The sequence below is a fragment of the Temnothorax nylanderi genome, unplaced genomic scaffold (assembly GCF_030848795.1).
Source record: "Temnothorax nylanderi isolate EJ_2023f unplaced genomic scaffold, tnyl_v1.0 TNYL_tig0017_pilon, whole genome shotgun sequence".
Lineage (NCBI taxonomy): Eukaryota > Metazoa > Arthropoda > Insecta > Hymenoptera > Formicidae > Temnothorax > Temnothorax nylanderi.
In genome coordinates this window covers 624553-649188 of record NW_027249079.1, presented here as the reverse complement: position 1 = coordinate 649188, position 24636 = coordinate 624553, and the positions used below count along the sequence as shown (strand labels likewise).

Here is a 24636-nt window from a genome sequence, read left to right as displayed (position 1 = left end):
GCGCTGATTACAAGCGTCCAACGTCGCGTTTTCGAACGGGCGATTTCGAGGCGAGCAGAAGCGAGCGGTAGGATCGAAAGCGCTCAACGTTTTGCGCACTCGCGTTTTTCAGCTGTTTCATGTACCATTCGCGCGTCTGTTGTGCGATAAGGCAGTTTATTGTTGGATTTTTCCGGGTTTTTTTTTAATAGCTAAAACTAAAACTAACGTACACTCTTTCATGCTTGAAGTGAAATCTGTGAACTAGGTATATGTTTGTGAAATTTGACGAAAGCGAGAAGGAAAGCTCTAGCACGGTTCAGCGCAGCGATAAAAAACAAATCTATACTGTTAGGAATTATCACATGCAAAGGAATTCTCATCTAATTTAATCACTTGAAATATCTCTGTTGTTTTTTTTACCAAAAGGTAAATAAGAAATTATTCGGATTTATGTAAATATCATGGTTTACAAAATTTAAATCGAAATTTGAAACACTTAAATCAGATTTTGTATTTTGATACGATTTTTCTACATTGATTTTCCTTGTTTCTCGAGGTAAAAATATCGAGGCGGACCGCGAGAAAAATCAATGCTTTACGAGATATTTCATATTTTATGTGCCGATATATATATTCCGACATAAAACACGACATGCCGCGCGAGGTATTCGCCTTTCAAGCGGCCAAGCTGTACAAAAGTTCTCGCAAGAAACTCAGTATTTTACCTCGGGATAACATCGGAGCGCGTGCTTTCCATTTTCGTTATTATTTCGCGCGCTAGTCGCTCGGCTTGAGCGGAGCGTTCCGTTTTCGATCGTAAGCGCGTTCGCATCGATCGAAATTATCGCACGATGGGTGCGGCACGTGTATATGTGTACGTGTGTGTGCTCTCTCGTTCAAAATTCACGATAAGCTCGAGACGATCCGTCCGCTCGTCCCGATCTCAATCGCGCGATTCAGCGTCGCGTGGAAAATCGCGTGGAGCAAACGAGGCCGCTCCCGGAGTCTCGGTAATGACGGATCGCTTTTTGCGAGCGAATCTCGCGATCTCCTTCCAATCGGACGCGCGATGCAGCTGCGGCGAATCGACAACTTCGTCTCGCACGTCTTCGACGTGAAGCGGCGCGGCGGCTGCACGCGACGAGCCCGATCGCGGTCTTCGCGCTGCCGCGAAGGAAAAAAAAAACAGAAACAACAACAACAAAAAATCAAGAAACCGCGAACACCCGTTGCGAGGGGAGTCAACCGCGTTTCGGAGTAATTACCAGCCAAGTCTGGTACGGCCGCCTTCAATTGGTTACCGTTTCGAGCGCGCGGATACGCACGCTCGGCTCCGACAGATAATAAACGTCGTCGTTATACCTGCGTCTTGCTTGCGGTCGAAGGAAAATTTCACGCTGACCCGTCCTACGACGCCCCTTAACGTCTTGTCCCACAACACGTCACCGATCGGCTCCAATGACAGCCTGCGATAAGAACGTTTTCCGACGTGTGCGTGCGTGCGAGCGAGCGCAGGATACCTTTCGTTTCTCGCGTGAAACCACGTCAATTCGCTTAATGACGTTAATTCTGCGGATGCCAAGATGTCGTTCAAGAACGGGAACGACGAGTCCCGCGCTCGCGCGAGGTCAGAGTAGGTAGTCGGCCGGTCGCGACTTAATGGTGAGAATCGCTGACGAGGATACGTCGCTGATTGCTAATCGGTCTTGCGCGAAGTGAAATCGTTTGGAAGAGGCTGAAAAAACGGAGCATTATTGTACGATCTCCTGCTTGCACGTGAAACCGTTAAATCGCGCGAAAAGTTCGGTAAAATTGACCGTATAACTTGACGATCTTTTCGAAGATAGGCAAGACTTATCGAACGATCACCCTATTCGCGAAATTTAAATTGATTATATTTTTTTTCTATCATGCTTTTTCTTACGGCAATACCTTCGTCTAATCTCGCTGTATTGGCTGGTTTCAGGACAAGGTGCAATGGCTGACGACCGAAATAACCACCGGGGCTTCGTCAGGCAGCCACACGGGGTAAGTGACGTTTCGCCACGTTAATCGCCAAATAGATTGAGTCGCCGATTAGCGATGTCCTCGCGCAACGCGAAATTCGATAATTTTAGAAAAGTTGCGGAGCCGCGAGATAGAGGCGAACGAGTTGGCCGATGTCACACATTTCCGTGGCCGTCGAGAATCGACCACGTGGCCGCTCGTTCGATCGTCTCTCCCGTGGGAGAGCGTGAATTTTTAGATCGGAATGCATTCCGCGCTCTGACATTGACCGCACTGCCGCCGCACTCATCTCGCGAGCAGCGGCTCTCATTTTCGTCCTCACCGCCGACGGATTCCTCCGTGAAACGCGCCCTGGCGAGAAACAAGTCGGCAAGGTTCGATTTTCCGGAGCGCCCGGTTTTGCATCGACGACGACGACGACGACGACGACGTCGACGTCAACAACGCGTTTCCGAGAGGTCCTGGCGTGCTCCGTGCTCGAGAAACGAATAGTATAGATCGTCACCACGTGATTCGCTGACGGCATGGCTATCATCGACAGACTCATCGCGGTTACGGATAGTACATTTCGGAAAATCGATGAGCTTCACAGGATTTGACGGCCACTTATCACGAACCAAACGCTTCTCGTTTGAAGAAATAAATCACGATGCCTGATCATGTCGAGAATCCCCCAAGATTTTTGGTAAACCATCCCAAAAGAGAGAGAGAGAAAATGTGTGTATGTGTATGCTCCGAGAACGGTAAATGCACGCGCGCGCGCGCGATGGCAGTTTGCGTAAATAAGCAGCTTAAAAATAGTTCACCGAGTGTGTTATACCGGAGAGCAAATAAAGCCTACCCGGCTTTAAAGTCATAGAGCACTGTTATACGAAAATTTCCCCGAATACCCTTGCCTCTGCGCTCCCACTCGTTTAACGGAAAATCTTGTGAAGCGGACTATTGCGAGGGCGTCGCGTCACTTTAGCACGACGCGCAAATAAATTTGCGATCGTCACTTAGGAGAGAAGAGACGTTTACTTTGTAAGAGATTCTCTTCATAAAACTTTGAAACTCTTTTGCGGTTCGCAGTCTCGACCCTCTCATACTGTGTGTTTTATTTCGCGCGTTTTCATTTTGCAGTAGCTATAATGCAGGTAGCGCGGTTACTTGTATTGTTCTGCCTCTTACCAGAGGTAATCTTCTTCAAAGCGCTTACTTAAGTTTGTCCCGCGTTGACCCGTGGCATAATCACGCACAACGTAGCATTACGCGCGCTCTCTCGCCACAATGCTTGCTCATCGATTACTTACTTCCCCGATTAGTCCACCCACCGTGTGCGCCTGAATCTGCTTACGATGACGCAAATCCGGCCAACACGGCCGGATAGTGTCGTGCGTGCGTGGTCTTATTGGGAAAAAATAAAAAAAGAAAACAGGCTCCATCTTCGAGAAAAAGAAGAAGACATCCTGTCGTAAAGGGCAATCTCGACGACCACGTCCAAAGCTAATGAGATTTAATCTAGCTGAAAACTTGAGATGTAGAATCGGATAGGAGGTTTTTTCGCATTTATTCTCGCAGGACTCGTTGGACAAACTCGTGAAATGTGTAAAGTGTTCCATATTCATGCGACGTCTCGCGCACTTATAACTAAATTACGATTAAATTAACGATTAAGTCGCAACGTCGTCTCGCTCGTATCAGCTCGTCATGGAAAGAGCGAGTTCATCGCGAGCGCGTCCTCGTTCGGAAGTCACGATCTCCAGGGGAAAGAAAGGGCATATTCTTCAGACCCGAGACAGACGCGACCGTCACGCAACGCTAATTAATCAGTTGTTCTCGCTCCACTCTCACCTCTCTAATTTGATTCTGGATACCGCGCTTTCTGCGTCTTCTCCCCGCCCGCTCACTCTGTTTTCTCTTTCAATAGAAATTTCGATCCACAGGGCTGCGTTCGTTTCGTTCCGTTTCATTCCGAGTTTAGAAAATGTAACGTAATGTGGTTTGAAAAAAAAAAGCAGACAACGACTTGTGCCGATCGACTGCCTCTGCTCGCGTGCAAAATATTGCGCACGTTCGCGAAAGTGGCCCGTTGCCGGGCTCTTTTCATCGAAACGGAGTGAGAAACGTTCAAGGCGGTCATTCCGCGATTCGTTTTTAACATATATAGGGACGCGGTTCTCCTCGTGCTTCCGATGCGATCGCGCGTTCGAGCGGTTATCGATTCGATCTCGCGAACTTGATGAGACGCGTCGTCATTCACGTACGGAGCAAAAGGCATAACGTAACGGTCGACAAAACAAGAAAATTAAGAAGACGCATCCTGTAATTTTGCAACAGTCTTCGACCACATCTCGTTCTCAATCGAGAAACCGATTTCGAAATCGCTTTAACCGCGTATATCCAGAAAAAAAAAGAGAAACGTGAAGATTGCATATTACACGACTCTGGAAAACTTTTGCTCGCAATGCGATTCTGGCTGGAAACGAGTTGTTCGATTGAAAGTTTTATTTTCTCCATTATACACTCAAATTAAACAATTAAACGCTTCTTTCGGAACTTGGAGTTCTTTCTACTTCTACTTCTTCCTATCTATTATTGAAAATGAATATCATGGATCTCGGGTTTTCATTTTCCTATAAAATCTCGCGTCAAAAACGTCTCCTTCGGTTTACGACGAGTATTTTATTTCAGCAATCGGTATATCGCGTGTTTCAGCGGCAAAATCGACGGGGGTCTCACAGGGAATCTGCGATCGAAGAATTGATCGACCGGTTTAACTTTCGCGGATGGCGAACTTTCGCGTTTTCGACCGTGAGTGTCGTCTCTCGCTGTGTCACGAATTCGACCGCAACCTCCATTAAACTTATCGTTATGACGCACGCAGACGCTTTCACACAAATCATTTTGATAAAAAATATTTCGGCAAATTTCTTGTTTTCAACCTTGAAACTTTATGTCAAACTTTACTTTATAGAAATGTTCTTTTTTTATTATTTTCACTGAACGAGAGGCGAAGACTCATTGGTCTTTTTATATCCTGTACCAATGCCAATGGCAGACCACATCCGAGAAGCTTTTTCATGTCGCGTTAAATATGTATAACCGATTCGCGTTCGATCGTCGAAGCCAAACAACAATCGACAACATTAACTCTAGAACACAGCTTCCAGAGCATCCCGAAAACACACACCATGGATCTGGGAGACCCATGCAACTTTGATAGGCTGTAACTGTAGTTCAGATAAATATTTTTGGACTTATATTTTTTTTAGTTTGAAGCTCTGAAACTTAGGAATATGTCTAATGGGTTTTAATACCGAAAAGTTTTATTTTGTCAAGTCAAAGTTAAAACTAAATATCGAAAATAGAAAATTTTCGCAAGCAAAGTTTTGTCTGGGTCTGGGAGACCCACGCTCTGTGTTCTAGAGTTAATGGAAAAGGGTGGATGAATGGATCATCTAACTAAGCAAAGAAGGAGAAGTCGACAGAGTATGGTACTCCGGCATTGCGTTCCAACAGCGACGGATATCCGCGAAAGGAGAAGAAGAAAATTCCATCGGAGAGAGGAGCGAGATAAGACGCGTCGAGCCGAGAGAGGTCGAGCCGTCGGTCACCGGTGGCGGACGCGACGGCTCGAAAACGCGCGTGCCGCGGCAGCGGCTATCACCGACGGCTATCGCCGACGGCTATCGCTATGTTTTGTAGGAGGTGACGATAACGATGACGCGACGTCGTCAGGAGGGAGTAATGCGCATCGTGTTCGCGAATTCCCCATGGCCGGGCCGCCGTTGACGGTAGTCGGTCGCGGCAGTATTGCCGTGACCATCGCGCCGGTTATGGTATCGCGAATGACGACGACGACGACGACGACGACGACGACAACGACGACGTGACGTTCAGCGACTCCGACTTTCCCGCCTCGGAGTCCACGTCCCGATAGATAAATCGCGTGAAGATCCGCGCGGACGAGCCGTGCAGCGTCTCCTTACCTGACATTCAACTCGGCGACGAAGACGCCGGGGAATAAGAAGATGTCGATCGCGACGACGATGGCTTACCCGTTAGTGCATGCCGCGGAAAATTAATCCGTAAGAGAAGACTCGTCCGTCATCCCTCGCGATGAGTTTCACGCTCGATTGATCTACGGATAAGTCGACCGACACTACGTACGATGCGAAATCTGCTCGACGAGGTTTTTATCTTCAAGACACCAAAGACAGACGCTTTTGACAGAGCGAGAGCGTGAATGTCGTCGAAATAATAAACATATCTCTTATCAATTTTTCAGCAAAATTGATTGTTCGATACTAAAATTAGAAATGTAGGGCACGGATCTTGGGTGGCATTAAGCATTTAGCGAGCTGTGGCTGACCTTTTAAAGATATTCATCCTCTATTCCTGAAAAAAGGCTTCGAGTAACATTTTGAAAAATTGCACGATTGATTACGTGTTTATTCAACCGGCTCGGAGACTCTTGAGAGATTGTATACGTCTGCAGCCGGATGTGATATTCTTGTCCTGCTAGATTAGCCGATTTCACGCTCGGCGACAAAACGAATCTCTCGCGAGAGGCGCGAGTTCCCGGAGATGCGTGAGATCCTTTCCCGCACTTCTTTCGCTTCTCGCTTTTCATTCACTCACGGTAGAGCCGCGAGTTTCTTTCCCTCCAGTCAGTTCTCCTTTTCATTTTCTTTCGGCGAGGTCGCATCGCCATGGATGAAGCATTCCGCTTTTTAAACGCGACGCGTTTAAGGCTCGTGCTCGCCTCAATTCGAGGCACGTCCACGACGCCGAAAAGGAAACGGCGCGCTGGTGCGCTCGGTGTGTCCGCGAGATCCTTTTTTATTTTCATTTCAGAGATCGGCGACTACACAATCCATGCGTATATGGATTGAGCGAGCGATTGATCAATATACAATTAGATCAATGTAACAAAATCAATCAATATCACACGTCAAAAACAAATGGTTGTCTAACGTCGAAATTCCAGCGAAATTCCCATTTTTCATTGGAAAAGTTGGAAATCGCCTATCGGTCGTCGATCGGTGTTGCTTCTTATGTAAGAGTCGCCGGTAAAACGGAATTACGTAAGCCACTTGCACGCGGGACGTGCTGAATCGTATTAGCACTGATACAAGGAAAACGCTCGCGAACAGTGCGCGGCGATTGGCATGCGAAATGAGAATAGTTGTCGCGTGGCGTGTGAGCGAGAGGAGAATACAATTATCGCGTATTGTTCGCGCGATTGGAGTCGAGGATGAAATTTGGCCGATGCATTCGAGAAAACAAGAACATTCCAATCACGTTTTCTTCCTTGAAAAGCGAGCGAACGAGAGAATCGTTTATTGCCGCATCCTGTTTTTAATATCGTGAATATGAGGATCGCACTCGTTCGCTCATACAACGACCGTCGACTCGATATTTCTCTGAAATGGTAAACAAACGGCCGTAACGCTCCCCGGAACTCGACGTTATCGATGTCGGAACTGCGCACCGTCGTGCTCGTCGGCGAAGGCGGAAATGGCGAGCGTCGCGGTCAGCGAAAAGGATAACAGACCTCGAATCGAAGATCGGAGCCCCACGCGAGCGTTGGCGTGAACCGGTTTGCGATCGGTTAACGGCTGATTAAAACTTTAGGCGAGGTTTCTGCGGGATCTAAGGAAGGAGATTCTCCAAAAGAATCCCTCCGCGCGTTCTCGAAGACGACGAGATGATATTCCCTTCTTCAGCCGATTTGAAATCAATTTCTTTATAGAAAAAAATTTCTTCGAAGCACCTATGACTCTCGAATGATTAACGAAGGACGATAAGAGGCTTTTGATGAATTAAAAAAAAAACAGAATCCTATTCTTCAGTTAATTCCAAGCAGAGTGATCAAGAGAGATTTGATTGAAGTTTAATTATAAAAGTAAAAGTTGGAAAAGATAAACGATTAATTGTATGCTCATGAAGGAGAAATCGTCTCCAAATTGCAGTTTACGAATGACGCGTCCGGTAACGCAATAGCGATATTCCTAGTCGAATATTTGACACAATATCCACAGAAAAAAAAAGAAGTGCCAAATCAACACTTATACTCGTATGTACGCAACAATCTATAATCTTGAAGTGAAATTATAAACTTGCTTCAACGAAGTCACTTATACTACAGGTAAACAAAGTTTTATATAGTTTGATATAGTTCAAGGAAAAAAAGTTGAAATGGAAAGTAATTCTTATAAAAAGATTACAGATTGTTACGTACATACAAGTATATAAGTTTTGATTTGACACTTCTTTTTTTCTGTGTCGCGTCGAACGAATGCCATATAAACGTGTTGTTCGACGGCACACACGATGAAGCTTTCGTGCACAACATCGTCGATTCGAGGGTGAGAAAATGAGTTTCGTTAATGTACTCGCGACCTTGCGTGATGGCGTTCCCTCTTCTCGCAAGTGGATTTCAATGTATGCATACATAAATACCTCTCTTCCTGACCTGCCCGTTCCCCCCGTCCTCGCCGACTTCCATCCTGTCCCGAGTCCCGAGAGCAAGACGTGTTTCGCGAGCGCGAGCGTATATTGAACGTGTGGACGTCGCGATTTACGATGCGTGACCAGAAGGTCGGGCGGGGGGGGGGGAGGGGGGGGCAGGACACACGCGTGTCCGAAGACGCCGCGACACAAACGTGTGTCCACGTAATTATTGACCGTGCCGTTCCGCACTCTGTACGGTTTGGTGTGACCCACTTGCCGTTGACAACGCCTATTCTCTTCTGACCTACATCGTCATCGCGACGCTCGCTCACGTCCGCGCGATCTGTTTTCCATGCGATGCAGGAACATCCGATCGACCGACTTCGCTCGCCCGCGAAATACCGGAAAACCGCGCGGCACGAGACAATAATAACGGGGCGGTATACGCAAGTCACCTCGGTATGCGGTACCGCGACAAAAATCTCGATATTATCGATTCCCTTTATTCGTATTGGCGTCGCGTTGCCGCGCGCATCGCGTTATTCGTGACTATCGTACAGGACGGCTGAATAAAAAAGAAGATGCTATCGACTGAAGTTTCGAAAAGGTACCGTCGATACGCGCGACTCCGCACGCGTCCGAAATGCATCCGAGCGGATTAGATAACGCGGAAAACCGCGAAACGCCGCTGATTGCCGTCTTATCGTCGCTCCGTCGACCGCTTGTTTTAGTTTTTAGTGTATCTTGTTTTATCTCATTTTCCTATATTTGAGATAAATTACATTTTCGCCATGAGTTATCCTGCTATTTCGTAAATTAAAAAAAGAAACAATTCGAAACGTTCGTTTGTCTTTGGAGGAAAGACGTCTTTAATCTCTGCCTTTTCGAGCCTTTAGCGCTTTGAAGTCTTGTATTTGTTGGACTTTTGTCGGTAATCGATTTCTTCTCTATCTCGGAGATAGATGTCCTGTTTCCATCCCTGTGCTCGCTTCCTGTGATTTCACTTTGAGCAAAGCGAATTTCGCTCGTCTCAATCCTATAGGTATACGATTATAACGAACCGGAGCCGCGTATTTTTTGGCGTTTCGCCAAATTTTACTCAACTCGCCCCGCGATAGAGAACGAGAACGCGCTAAACGTCTCTCCAGCTCTCCGCCGCCTCCGCCTCGGAGTCGGCTTGGAATAATTCTTGGCGGATATCCACGAGTCTGTCTGCCGCGTTTTCGCGTTGCATCGACTTTCCTAGTATTAGTCGGCCTACCTAGACGGTACAAATCGAGAGAGAGAGAGAGAGAGAGAGAGAGAGAGAGAGAGAGAGAGAGAGAGAGAGAGAGAGAGAGAGAGAGAGAGAGAGAGAGAGAGAACGAGAAGGAACTTGATCGATGTTTCGCAAATATACAGTTCGCGCATGAATTCGGAATTCTATTTCGGTAATTTGAACCTAATCTGGCCTTCAATATTTGATAACTATGCGTTGTTTGTTAGCTATTCGAAGCGATGATAGCTATTAACACTCGTGATTGCGTGTATTGGAAATCTCGCGACATATGCAAGATACGTGTATATTTTTGCGATTCGCTCGCCTTGCTAGAGTGTGCTTATCATTAACGTTGAGCGAGAGATCAAGATAATGGAGTAGTCAAGTGATTTGGAGCACTCAGAAAAAACGAACCGTCTAAACAGGTGGAAAACAAAATAATATATCAAATACAATTGTAATTCTACATCTTGGAAGAAAAAAAAGAAGAAAGAGTTAACGTTTCTTCAATGGAGTACTTGAAAAATATATTTACTGTATTCATTAGTCATTTTAATTTTAAGACTTTTAAAGACGTCTGATATATCAGATGTATTTTTAATATATTCTTAATCGGCGCTTTTGAAATTTTTGGCATACGCAGAAAAAAAAGAAGTGTCAAATCAAGACTTATATACTCGTATATACGCAACAATTTATAATCTTGAAATGAGATCTATTGCGTTAAACAAAGAAAACTTGAATAAAGTCATTTATATAGTTTAATCAAGAAAAAAAGTTGAAATAAACAGTTGAAATTCTTATAAGAAAAGATTATAGATTATTGAAAACGTATGTATATAAGTATGAGTATATAAGTTTTGATTTAATACTTCTTTTTTTGTGTAACTAAAGGTTTATTAAGTTAACGAAAATCGTTGAGCTTCATCGAGAATTGATTAATTAATTGTATATAGGTAGGACACTCGTCTCCCCCGCCACCAGCGCCGAGTTCGGGCCCTGGTCCAGGAGATCCGGCGTCTCCCAGATCCGTTCAGAAGGAGAACTCGCCTCCTCGTGGTCCTCGAACCCTCCTGCTCCGGCGCAGCGAGAATGGCTACGGATTCACGCTGCGACATTTCATCGTCTATCCGCCCGAGTCCTGTTGCGTGAGTATCGTCGAGCGGCGAGTAAAGTAGGGTGCTCTCTGAAATCGAGCGAGAATGAAAGTGGATCCCCTGCGCGTTGTTTGTAGATGCTGCCGGGACACGAGCGGACCAAGGTCGACGAGCCCATGGACACGATCTTCGTGAAACAGGTGCGGGCGAATTCGCCGGCGGCTGAGGCAGGTTTGCGCACTGGTGACCGCGTCGTCTCCGTCGACGGGACGCCTACCCGGGGTGAGCAGTACGCCAGCGTAGTGCAACGCATTCAACAAGCGGGACCGTGGCTACGCCTTCTCGTAGTCTCCAAGGAGGACGACATTCTGCAACGGGTACGGAAGATTTTTGCATTCCCACGAGCGGCAGCTTTCTGTTCGTAAAATGCCACCTGTCTCTTACTTTATTTTCCGCGCTCATATTTTGTTAGCGATGCCGCAGTTTATTGATTTATCAAGTTTACTTAATTTCCAACGCAATTCAATATTTTCTTCATGCATGCTTTTATACGTCTACGATAAGAAGAACAAACAATTATTAATACGGATATCTTTCTAAACTTTCTAGTACTTTGGCGATACAGCGTATAATCCTGAAACGAATCAACGACCGCGATTGCGTTCCCCGGAGAGACTATCGCAGAAACAACGCAAGTCGATGAGCAGCATGATCCCGGGCGGATCGCCGAGAACGCGACAATCTTGGGTTTGTTCTCTACCGTCGTCCGAGAGTCCAAATCATCATGAGGAAGCGATGTGCAGGATGTCGCCGTCAACGATGTCTCAATTTCCGATCATGGAATCTCAAATCGCGAGCGCATTGCAGCAACAGAAACAGCAGCAACGAAGAGGCATCTCGGAAGCAAGCGCATTATACGATCTTTCGGAGGACTCTCGAGTTCCGGGGAGGAAATTGCAGTTGCTGCGTGAGGATAATGTGCAACCGAGCGGCCGATTGTCCCTGGATTCGAAATACGATCTGTACGATAGGACGCGGCCCGAGTCGGTGTACTCACGGCCAAGCAACGAACAGCTCTACGACAGAATCAACGATCCGATTTACGAGCGTGTGCGCGTCAGCGAGCACCATCCACAGCATTATTACCAGCCGTCTTTGTTACGTTATCCGGTCTCGCAAGCAGAGCCGCAGGTGCCGATCTACCGGCCGATCAAGCGAATGGTGGCTCGACGAGCCAGTGAGGGCAGCGGCAACATAATCGATTCTGAGACGGCGAGTTACGGCAGCATCGACGCGCTGAGATCGAGCGAATCCAGCAGATTGAGCATGGAATCGAGACGGGACTCGTCGCCCGCCGCTAGCAAGGACAGCATGTCTCCCTACGATTCAAATTCGACTCTAACCGGCAACGAATGCTCCGACGATTCCGTCATTATGAACAGACTCCGTAAGAGCTTCGAGCAGAAGGCGGAATTTCTGCGGCGGCCGAGTTATCCCGTCGGTTGGTCTGTCGAGCCGTCGCTGCTACCGAACTTTGATCAATCCGCGGTGATCCAGAGGGAATTCTACGCAAGGCCGCAAAAGCTGCAGAGACAAATCTGGCCGCCTGGTCAGAATGAACAACAGCAGAGACAGCAATCTCCTACGAGAAGATCTCAAGAGAGGAATGTCGTTACCAAGACCGTCACAAGTCTGAATAAGCCGTCAAATCAGAGCGTGCAGAGGATAAAGGACGTGGACTCTAACTCTGAGTATTCGAAGCCGCGCAATGATCAACAACTTGGAGACAATCAGTCTGTAGCTGGAGATCACTGTTACTCGCCATCGCTTCTCTATGACAACGAGCTCGCGAAGGAACAGCAATACCGAGGCACTGGCAAAGGTAGTTTCGTCAGCATCCTGTCGAGAATACACGAGAACATTAGTACGAATCAGCAACAGACGTCGCAAGAGACGCGAAACGGTTCCTCGTCGCTACCATCTTCCCCGGGACCGGACAAAAAAGCCGGCAACGACAGATTTCCGGTACCGCCGCAGGGCTTGCAGATCGTCTCGAGACGCGCTAAACAGTTCGAGTCCGGTCGTTTGCTGAGCGATGAGGATGAGCCCGCTGGTGATCGAACGAATCTTTACAAGAGCGAATTGTCCAGATTGTCAAACAAGAGAAGTGTACCGAATGTAGCTGTGCGAAAACGAGAGTTCGAGTCGAAAGCCGAGAACCAGGACTCGAGAAGATTACCGGCCAGAGAAACGAAATCTCTTGACACTGGTAAGCACAATGTAATCGCCTTTTCATTTTCCTGTTAAATTGATGCGAAATGATTGGCGTCACATTTGTCAGATAAAGTTGTAACAAAATTCAAGCAAAATTATCGCTACTGCCTTCAATACATTTATTTCTTCATCTAAGGAAATCCTTTTCAATCCTCAAGCAATAATTTGGATGACTTTATTTATGTAGCACAAAACTCCATGAAAAAACGACAAACCTTTTGCATCAACCCAAATATTGAATTGTGTAAACTTCTATCGACCGACGATTCGATAGTAATCGCTATGAATTTCACGATTAATTAGGATTAGATCAAATTAATAATGCTAATTGTCAGATCAATGCTCAGTAAACAAGTGTCATCGTTTAGGTGCAGCATTGACAGGCAACAGAATAATTCCTATAGGCAGCAAACATATCCATTGCGAGCCACCAGCCGACTATAAAGAGAGTAAAGGTAGATAAAATTAAGAAGCTGTATCGAATATTGCTTGTGCATTGTCATCTTGTGCCGCTCTTGTGCTGTCAGTGATTCGTTCGCATTCAGTGTGGACCGCGATCGCAATTTGGCGTTAATAATGTAATGTTAATATGATAGATGATACAATAATTAATGCACCTTACCCGCTTCTCACGCTCTAACTAAGACAAAAATAGGTATATGTTTATTATCCCTACATAGATAAAATCGCAACATAGATATAGTCGCAATTAGTTTTAATAATTCATTTTTATCGTTTAAAACCGTGTTTAGAAGAGACGCGCGAGATTTCTTCCAAGCGGAAGTAATCGGATAAAGCCGTGATACACCGGAATTTGTCGTCGTAACATTATGCACAAAGGGGACATTAACTGCCCCCTTGCACCCGACGTTTTTGTTGCCCAGCTTCTTATGATATGTGGGTAATTCAAAATAGCAACGACGTATCCGCTGGTGCTTCTACATAGCGACAACAACACAGCCGCACACGCTATATATAATATTATACTCTACTTCCGTTGGTTATTAACAAAGCGATAGATGTTGATCAGCAGTCGTTCGTACAAGAAATATAATAATACGCCGTAACGATGCTATAATAATCCCGTCGTTTAATCGAGCAGATGTGCCTACTATGGAGACAGAATCAGTGCGTTTGAGAGCACGCAGCAACAGCGCGGAGTCCTGGGAGGCTACGAACGGTCCAGCGGCACGGAGCAACGCCAGGCATACGTGGCAGACCGCCGAGGAGGAAGGTAGCACCGAGGACAACAATAAAACCTACCACAATCAGGACAATTATTTACAGTCGGCCAAACTGCAAATCGGTTAGTCCCTTTGGCCGCTATCACTTACGTTTTACAGATATACATCACAGATATACTCACACATATCCACGTTACATAAAGGTCGAGCATAAAGCGTTAATAATCGTCCCATTGATTTCTCTTTCAGCGCCAGTCAATGGTTCTTCACCCAACGGCTCGACCAATAACGCTGCGGTACTTAGGCGACAGAAGAATGCACAGATCAGTGAGTTCGAACGATGAGGATATTTTTAACATTACGTGCAATTATTGCGACGCACGCTTCAAGCGCGACGTGGACGCGTTTTATCGAAATTATAAGCGCGCGCACTTGCACCAGAAACTTCTCTCGCACGTAATAAATCAGTTATTTAAAGAAATCTCCACTTGACAATGCTATTATGATTCAGCGTGAAATCCATGCGGAAAGAGACCATTGTTTTTACATGCGCATTGAAGTATAATAGTATTGTAGTTTTAAACGACGTCTTCTTAAACAAATGAGTTATTTATTTGTCGAATATTTCGATTTCAAGCCTTCATCAACGAGTACTCGTGATAATTATAAACCTAAATGTCGAAACTTCAAAACATGTTAAAAGAGAGGAAGCCTTACGATTACAATTTCATGAAACAAAAAGAGAAAACAGCTTTATAATCATTATAATCGATATAATCGTAATTTAATAGGTGACGAGGATCGTGCTACCAGACGGGTTTCGTATCTGAAGGCAACCTGGAGCGAACGAATGCACGTTGATAGCGATCTGGAGCTCAGCGATTCCGAACCCGTTCACATTCACAGAAGGTAAAGTAATCTTTTGATACGCGCATCTCGAGTCTTGACGCCGCGATGACATTCGAATGTGCTGATTTTGAGCCACCGATTTGTCTTTCCTTGAACACACAAAGATATCGTCAACAACACGTTTTCCCCTCCCGTGCTTCTCGTAAGGTTCGCTCGCGCGAGGTGAAGTAACGACCCCGATAGGAAAAGATTAATTAGTGTTGCTGCAAATATTGGGACATAATTGCAACATTCCCAATTTCATCCCGATTTCGTCATATAAATAGAAATTTAAACCTTTGTGCAAATATTGATAAATATTTGCACAATTTATTTCTAAATAGTATTTCAGCAAGACAGCAATATGAGGAACTATCTTAGCAGAATATTTGCAAAATTAAATTTTGAAAGAAATTGCGAAATAATTGAGAAATATATTTGAGTTTTATTATGTATTATTTATAGCATATTCTGTGCTTGCTGGATCGTCGAAAGATAGCATTCTTTCTCGTACGTAAAATATAATGAACGATGGCATATATGTAATTGTTATATATCGATGCTGAAGTGTGCTGGAGTGATTTTGCCTCTAAAGGCCAGTTTCACCAACGTCGGTTAACTGTAACCTTCGGTTAAACTCACTCTTCATCTAACTGCCCCCTTAGAAAGAGACGAAGAGTGAGTTTAACCGAAAATTACAGTTAATCGACATTGGTAAAACTGGCCTTAATGTCAAAATAATTGTACAAAATTTAAACCCAAAATTTCTCAATTTTTGTGCAAATATTATTCAGAAATTTTATGCCGGCAAGAACGCTGCATTATGAGGAATTATCTTAGCACAATAATTGTGAAATTTCTCCCAATGAATAACGCAATTATTGTACAATATTTACGCAATTTTCCTATCGGAGGAGCAACGTGGTAATATCGTTGTTAGCTCGAAGGTGTTAATTGTAAGTATGTCTCGAAGCCTGCACCTGTTCGTGTCCATGTTTCCAGTGCGCATAGACGATGGCGGCCGCCGTTATTTCCGAGCGACATAACGCCTTTGCGACGCATCTTCGAAGATATGACGCAGGTTGCATCCTTACATCGAAACTCTCATCATCGGTGAGGGCGAAAGATTCCGTTTGAGAAGCACGGAAAAAGTTGCATTATCTATGCTCCGCATCTCCTCCTCTAAGCTAATGTACATTTGTCCTCGTTCTCACTCTCGATCCGCTCGTCGTTTTTATATATGTGTACGTTTGCGCCATTTACCTGCCTGTAAACGGTGGCAAGTGACGAATAATCGCGTTGCAATGTCGATAGAAGCATGAGAGTTGTACACGAACATATCTATCTAGTCAGGAAGTCTAGAACAGCATAACATAGACAACATGACTTTAATATCAGTGCCACGAACAGGAATGTGACGTATTTTATGTCTCTGTGGACGTATGTCCCTTATCACAGTAGAAATAATAAACAAGAAAGGATATCTTATCTAACGCCACTCGCGAGCAATTAATGCATACGTATTGCAAGACTGTGATATATTCAGTTTATATCTTTATTAAGAAATTATCAACTTTCTTGATTCATTATGCTTTTCTACTTTTTATTTAATTTCTTTTGAGCTATTTAATTTGTTGCTTATTTAATTTTATTTCATGTGACTTGAATTTATTTCTCCATAAGTAATATTCTCTTTAATGCATTTTTTTCCATTTAAATCTATTGGCGAAAGTTTTTTTTTCCGAATAATTCGTTTCACTCGGGAGACATTTAGATGAACAAGTTTTTAATGTTATATATGTTTAATGTTACTAATGTTATATTTTTAATGTTACTAACGGAATGACACTAATAAGCTGAAAATCGATGTGACCGCTGTTTTCAGTGTCGTTTTCAGTTTAGCAAAAAAATATGAGAATGAATATAAAGAGAATGTAGTTGTGAACAATACTACGATAAAATTTCTTCCGTTGTCTCTGAAATCGAAGATATCCGCGACTGCATCATTTTGTACTTAAAAAGAAATCGATACGTACATTTGCTTGCAAGCAACAGGTTCAAACGGCTTCGTTTCTTTTTCAGTAACAGCATTGCTGTAACGTCAAACAGCTGCGACGAAACTGCGAAGGATGCTGAACCAGTAGAACGGGAGGGAACACTCCATGTCAAATTCACAGTGCTCGATGGCAAGGTAAGATCACAAGCTCAACAAAAGAATTATATTTATTGTTAGATGCGCTAGAATGCATTGAATATATCTTTTAACTGTATTTAATGTTATTTCAGCGATCTACCGATCGTTCCTGGAAGCAAGTCTGGGGTGTTCTCCGTGGTCCTATAATTTATTTTTACAAGGATCGTCATAGTCAGGTGAATAATGCTTAAACATTACTGTTTGTGTATCGTTCAGCAGCCGTCATATATAAGAGCACAATATTTTGTTGATGCAATATTTCAGTCGTTACAAAGTCCTTCGTTGAGCACCGAGAGCGAAACAAATGCAGGACAAAGTGTCGATGTGAGGTGCTCCGTGGTCGACGTTGCCGAAGATTACACGAAACGGAAACACGTGTTGAGAGTGGCAAATCCTACGGCAGAGGTGCTTTTACAGACCGAGGATGCAGCATCCATGGCCCTCTGGTTAAGGTCACTTCATTCTCACGCCGCTGCAGAAAGATCATCGGTGAGCATTAATTATAGGATATTTTTTGCGAAATCGTTATTTAAGTTAAAAACAAAAAAAAATAGATAAAGATGCAGAGATAATACGAAAAATTAGTATATTGGCCTTTGCTGTTCCCGTTTTGATGATTCTGAATTATTCAGCTTCCTTGCCACATTTCTCATGAAAGTATATTCCTTTACAGGACGCCATATCTTGTACGTCGAAGCAGCAAGCCGTTCCGCAAACTCCGACAGGTCCCACAACTCCGAATAGCGGCGTTCCTCCGAGCAACGTCCAAAGATTGAGTCCTCTGCCGAGTCATAAAGGCATCAAGAAACTAACATCGTTTAGGAATCGATCGCCAACAGGTCAATCGCCAGTGAACAAGACGCGCAAGCCGAGTAATCAGATGGTGGAACCTTTACCGTCGCCCAAGTCGAAGACTTGGAAAGGAAGAATGGCGAAACAGTTCAGAAGGATGCACGGTCAAGCCGGCGGCGCGCCATCCTCACCCACGGCGCAATCACCGCCAGAAGGGGCCACTTTCAAGGTGCCCCTCGAGATCTGTCCAGCGTCTTCGTTTTCCGAGTACGTGCCACTGATCGTCGAAATGTGCACGAGTATCGTCGAGGCAAGAGGTCTTGAGGTTATCGGAATCTATAGAGTGCCAGGAAACACCGCCGCGATCGGCCAGCTCACGGACAGTGTCAACAGAGGATTCGAGAACATCAACCTCCAGGTATCCTATCTGATAGAGCCTCCGAGATGGGTGTGATTATTTTTCTGAGACTTATTTTTTTCCAGGATCCGAGATGGAGCGATGTTAATGTGATATCGTCGTTGCTGAAATCGTTCTTCCGTCAACTTCCCGATTCTTTGCTCACGGCAGATCTATATCCCATGTTCATCGACGCCGATAAGATAGAAGATCCGCAGAGGAGAATGACCACGATACGAAAATTATTACGAGATCTTCCGGAACATCACTTTGAGACGCTGAAATATTTAATGCAGCATCTAAAGAAGATAGTGGAGCACAGTGAGATCAACAAAATGGAGGCAAAGAATTTAGCCATCGTTTTCGGGCCAACACTGGTGCGGGCGAGTGGTTCAAGAGATAATATGGTCACCATGGTCACCGATATGTCGCATCAATGTAGGATAGTCGAGAGTCTGCTGAACAATGTAGGTCTTTGTTAAAATAGGAAAACGCCGTTTTCTTAATAAAATCCTAGTATAAAATATCGATGTGTGTTTCGGTTCAATGTGTTTCAGGTCGATTGGTTCTTCTCAGAGGACGATCTGGACGACTTGAGCAGATTAAGCGTAAATTTAAGCCTTCCGACCGACAGTTGCGAAGTTGAACCAGCATCCAATCATAGTCTTCTGTTAAACAATATTCAGAAAATCGAAGGTATATTATTTCTATTATTTCTTATTTCTTATGTATTATATATTATTGTATTATGTATTATTTCTTATGTATTATATCACATCTTTTTCTCACACTTCTTGTCTTTCATGTATTTATCTTAAATGCAAACTTTATCCCATTCTCTTTTTATTTGATCACTGACATTGCTAGCACTTCGAACAATAACAGTTGAATCGTGTTGTATAGTTTATCCATAAAAGCAATGCATTTATCTCGTCTTTTTTTTTACTGTGATTAAACAGGCATGCGCGACATGGCATCTGCTAGAGACATTGTATCTTCAATCATATCCGCAGCTAATAAAAAGATACAAAGAAGACGAAAGAATCAGGACGAAATCGATAACAGTGAACACGATAACGATAAGGTTGGTACTAATCATAATCTATCTCTCCACTCTTTCATCTATCAATTTCATCTATAATATATTAATATATTAATTTAATATTTAATAAATTAGGTCAAGTTGAAGCAAGAATCGGAGAATTTGTCGACGATTCGACGACAGAGTATGGCTTTAAATGAACGACAGTGTTCCGTCAGTGAGATCGTGCAGATGCATGAGAGCAAGAGTCAACCGAATCATTCTACGGATCGTTCCCTGTCGGTTGACAGTAATAACAGTGGTTCGTCACACGGAACGTGTTCGTCGAGTCGTACCAAGTACGCATTTCAATCCGCGCCACCATCTGTAGACTCCACGAGATTATCGATCGACATTGGTTTAAGTTCAGCGGAAACGGGCTCCACTGTGTCCAGCAACGCATCTAACCAGACGAAGCAAAGTAACGACGAAATAGCGATTTTAACGTACGCTGGTTTAAGTGCGACCACGCAGGAGAGAGTACGGAGATTCGAGGAAGAAACGAAAGCGATGCTGCAGAGAGACCAGCATCGACAGAGGCTCGAAGCCGAGAAGAGGGAGGAGGAAAGACGAAGGATCGAGATAGAGTGGCAATTGGCGAAACGGGAGATGGAGAATGACGATCTGCTCGACAGTATAGTCGATACTACGGTGTCGCCAACCCTCTTGTCGGAACGTCTGTCTAGTCTGAACGAGAGACTTGCCGATAAAACATTGATAGATTTGTCCGAAAGACACGGCAGATCGCGTTCGACCACGAGACCACCGCTATCAATAGCCGTGCAACAACAGCCCATGATGCACCAAAAAGCACAAGCTACTAATCAACTGACTAGCATTCTGGGGGAGAAGATGAATAACGGCGTCATTAAGAAATTTAAAACGGATAAAGATGTAAGTTAATTACAATTTATGCTTGAGCGGTCGTGGCATGGTAAAGATGTAAGCCAATTCTTTTTTTATTCTGACATTCGTCAAAGTCAGTACGGTAGTAAACTTTCTCTTTCCTGTAAGAATTTACTTGCATATTACCTTGCTATTTGACAAAAGTGTTTTTTATTGTCGACATTCATTGTTCGACTAATCGAATTTGCCTACTTACACGAATTCGTTGGCGTTTATAGCCGTCGATGGAGTCGATCTGTTTGCCACCAGTTCGATACGGAAGTCTGGATTCCTTGCACGAGGTTCACAATCTCTCGCAGTCCTCTCCGTCACCATCACAGCAGCAACGAGGCGTTCCCGGTGATGGCTCGGATGATGGTTAGTATCGCATTCTTTTATAATTTCACGTGATGCTATTCTGAGTCTCTTCATATGCACTAGATATCGAAACAAATCTTTCGTGCTGTCAATATATCTCAGAGTCATATTGCAATAGATACGTGAAACTGTATCTATGTTTTCTTGCTCGCTATTCAGCAGGGATATCCATAAATAATTAGCGAATAACATATATATGAAAAACGGTGCTGATAATCGGAATTTAAGGGATCGATAAAAGGTTTATATATTGTATATGTTGTGTATTACATGTTATGTGTACAAATAGAGCTACGCAAGATGCGTGAAGAGTAGCGATACACGATCAGAAAGACAATTTCGTTGCTATTTCTGCAACATCTTATATCCATTCGTATATATCGATTTTTAAAAAAACGTTACGCGAGAATTAAAGTTGCGTCTTTCAGTATAGTAACGTATTCACTGTACATGTATTGAGTGTACTCTGTCTTGTTTGTCTCATTTCGTTTCTCCGTGGATATATATTCGACTCTTGTTTCTCAAATTCACGTGTATAATTAGGACGCGTACTCTCTATCCCGTTATTATATATCTATCTCTATTCATATTCTCTTTTTATATCTTTTTTCTCTGTATAATATCGCTTCTGACGATCGGTGAGTGTAGCAGGATCTTGTTTTCTGCAGTGGACACAGAAGATACTCACTATTAACAAAAAGCTTTCTAGGTACATTCCTCTTCTTATTTTTGCTTCAAGCGATTTTTTTCGATTTACTTATACGATTATAAAGTGTATGTTACAAAGTTATCACCGTTATTGTGCGGAAACCTTTCGACTTTCTTACGTTTGCGCCATTCATCATCGCGCGAACACAGTTCAGAACGTAGCAACTTGTTTCGCATATTCTTTAATACGAACACGTCTTTACCACGACACACGAGGCTTCTTGTAATGAAAACATTTAATTTTACAAAAATATATCATCTCGTATTTTCGCGACCAAGCGCAAGGAGGGTCAGCCACAAAGAGGATGATGAAATAAAGAAAGAAGAAGAAACGATATATATACCTATACATATATCGTTCTAGAGTTAGGGTCACTTCGACCATTTCCGATTAGTTTAATCGACCGATTAAGTCAGTCGGATTTGATCGGAGTGGCTCTTACTCCCTTACACATCGCGCCTTTTGGCCGATCCTCTATTTGTACGATGTTGTCATGTGCTGCATGCCACTCTTTGGCTTTCGGCGTTGAGAAAAACAGATTTACGTCACACGATTGGCTGCTTCTGCGATCTTCGATGGTTTCTCCATACATAGACTTTCGTATCTGATATCCAATAAGAGAAACAAAAATCCCCTGTTGGGTACCGGATACGTTGCAAAAATAATTAAAAAAGAAAGTATCCAAGCCCCTTTGACGCCGACTATGCAAATTGTCGGACAAACAGTTTATTCTCGTCGCATGCATGTCCTTCGAGGATCGTAAGCGCTTCGAATGATTCTTCGATCGTTGCTTGCTCTCACAATGATGATGAAATCTTCTTAGAAGAGTCACACTTTACGTCTCGTCACGAGTAATTTCTTAACGATGAGTTTGAAGGCATTTTCTCACGCGTGACCATCGCAAACGGTATTTCGATGGGGCGGCTGCTCTGATTGTTAGCGAAAGTAATCCTAGTCTCGCACCTTCTTCGTCACACACACGTGCGCATTTCCGAATATCACACTTATCTTACTGCTCGTCTGCCTGTTCTATTCTATCGTTAACGACTTGCCTGTGCCGATTGATTGTGCTCTTAGTTATAAACTGATTGTCTGCCCGCCTCAGTCTACGTCTTTGCGATCAGACACGCCCGAAAAGAATACGATTATATGTTGGCCCGAGACGGCGTATTCCTTCGAAGATCCATGGGCTGCAAAAGGGACAAGGAAATAAATCCGTCGATGCTCAATCGCGGCTGAGAAAGGACGCTTAAAATTCGATTCTCCTCGCTCTTCTTGATCTCCGCGCCTCTCTCTCTCTCTCTCTTTTTATTTATTTTTTCTTTTCGCCAAGTTCAGTGTCCCAAGTTCCCGGCCTCTCCGTCGTGCGAAACGTTTATTTCCCTTTTTTTTTCGGAGCATCGGATCTCCCGCGCGACAATCGATCGCGATGCCAAATCTCGGCTCGAGAGGAATACACCTCGGATAAGAATATAAACAGCTCGGATAGAAAGCCATAGAAACATAGACGGTGGGTCCAGACGCAAAGGAGGAAGACGAGAGGAAGAGAATTTGTGCTCTGCCGCGCCGGCCGCCACGAATTGTATGACGATGCGAATGACGAAATGAATGGTTGAATACCACGTATAGGCACACAGCAAGCGCGGGCTTTTGGTGGTACATATCGTCCCACCTATACGGTACCGCAAGTCCCGGTGGCACCGCCGCGAAGACACCGACCCAGTCGCCAATGTCAATGCCGGTGCCGGTCACAGCGGTCCCAATGCCAATGCCCGTGCCCGTGTCGGTGTCAGCAGCAGCAGCAGCAGCAGGAGCAACAACAGCAACCGCCGCCGCAGCAGCAGCCGCATCATCGCTGGCAACTGCTGTCGCGTCTGCAGCAACTACCGCATCATCGGCGAACAACGAGCCCGCCACCGCCAAGACTCTAAACCGATTCCTCCGAGGTAAATTCCAGGTCCGCTGCCAGACCAAGAGTGGTCTGGAAAACCCAGCCGCATCCAGCATCCGAGATGTCCGACGAGCTGCAAGCTGGCTCACCCGAATGGCTTTGACACACACTATCTTTCAGTTTACACACCCTACTAAGCACGCGTTCACACACATACATAAACACATATACCGTTGTTTGTATAATACTTTCCTACGACTAACCGTCTATTGTATCGTCCGTGTCACACGTCCGCATCTCATCCATTTCTCTCGCGTTTACGCATCCACCCGCATCTCGTCCGCGTCTCTCATCTCTCGCCGACTGTCACCAACGTGGTAAACTTACTGTAAACTCCGTTAATATTCACACGCGACTTGTCGTCGAGGGAAATGTGAGCGAGTCTCATAATGACTCATAATGGCTTTCACGTGCGCAATAACGCTGCAGACTGCATTCTGTTATTTTTTTTTCTATTTTATTTCACCCCGCTAGACAGGAACTGTCTTGTCCCCGCTGGCGGAGCAGGAGTGCGCTCGACGAAACCCGCAATGTCGTTTTCCCGTGCTATTTTATTTTCGCCGTTTGTGCTGCTCGGATGTTTGAGCGTATGATCATGAATGGACTCTATAACATGTGCGGCGCCACTAATTGCGAAACTTGTTACGTAACATGTTATCTAAAATGAAAGATATTTGCGCAAAGTCGTCTTTCGCTTTGAGAAGCGACGATGAATCACTTGGCGATTTTAACGGATACCGCTTCTGTTTTTTTTTACCAGTATCGTTTCAGTATTTTTTTTAGCACTTTTTTGTTAGGTATATTTTTAAGTGTATGATTTTCAGCAATATTGTTCATGTATTGTTTTTCAGATATTTTTATATACTTCGCATATCCTTCGCCTATTCTTTTTTTTTCTTATGTCTCCTTTTTTCTCCTTTTTAATCTCCGCTGCCAGACGACGCTCTTTATGAAAGTTGCATTATCTGCAAACATTTACAAACATACGTCTAACTATGTATCTTTCTCATCCCGTTTTCTCAATCGCGCGTCCAAGGACGTAGCGTTTTCTTCATCTTTTTCATGCTTCAGCACGAGAAAAAGGAAAGGCGTTGATGATGCTAATTATGTTACTGTCGCAA

General features: G+C 44.3%; 1 protein-coding gene and 1 long non-coding RNA gene across 14 annotated transcripts in view; one reads left to right on the top strand and one right to left on the bottom strand.

Moving 5' to 3' along the window:
- Rhogap19d (Rho GTPase activating protein at 19D) overlaps positions 1-24636 on the top strand; it is a 30800-nt gene that overhangs the window by 1965 nt on the left and 4199 nt on the right. For 2 of the 13 annotated variants that reach the window (XM_071698967.1, XM_071698965.1), the window contains exons 1-21: positions 49-67; positions 1949-2010; positions 10642-10833; positions 10920-11159; positions 11392-13051; positions 13425-13511; positions 14159-14362; positions 14490-14567; positions 15032-15149; positions 16131-16241; positions 17211-17319; positions 17415-17498; positions 17587-17811; positions 17996-18532; positions 18598-18978; positions 19069-19207; positions 19471-19595; positions 19689-20486; positions 20717-20855; positions 21504-21564; positions 23194-23510. In XM_071698967.1, coding sequence (XP_071555068.1) covers positions 1960-2010; positions 10642-10833; positions 10920-11159; positions 11392-13051; positions 13425-13511; positions 14159-14362; positions 14490-14567; positions 15032-15149; positions 16131-16241; positions 17211-17319; positions 17415-17498; positions 17587-17811; positions 17996-18532; positions 18598-18978; positions 19069-19207; positions 19471-19595; positions 19689-20486; positions 20717-20855; positions 21504-21564; positions 23194-23510 — 5656 coding nt within the window. In that variant the 5' untranslated portion in view covers positions 49-67; positions 1949-1959. Of the gene's footprint in view, positions 1-48; positions 68-1948; positions 2011-5765; positions 6164-10018; positions 10200-10641; positions 10834-10919; positions 11160-11391; positions 13052-13424; positions 13512-14158; positions 14363-14489; positions 14568-15031; positions 15150-16130; positions 16242-17210; positions 17320-17414; positions 17499-17586; positions 17812-17995; positions 18533-18597; positions 18979-19068; positions 19208-19470; positions 19596-19688; positions 20487-20716; positions 20856-21503; positions 21565-23193; positions 23511-24636 lie in introns of those variants that run through there. The other 11 variants (XM_071698955.1, XM_071698959.1, XM_071698964.1 and 8 more) reach the window with 9 other exon arrangements.
- Positions 14831-17303, bottom strand: LOC139768609 (uncharacterized). Its single transcript, XR_011717405.1, has 3 exons — positions 17165-17303; positions 16109-16486; positions 14831-15238 (listed from the first exon to the last, which is right to left on the bottom strand). It is a non-coding gene; the product is annotated as an uncharacterized lncRNA (long non-coding RNA).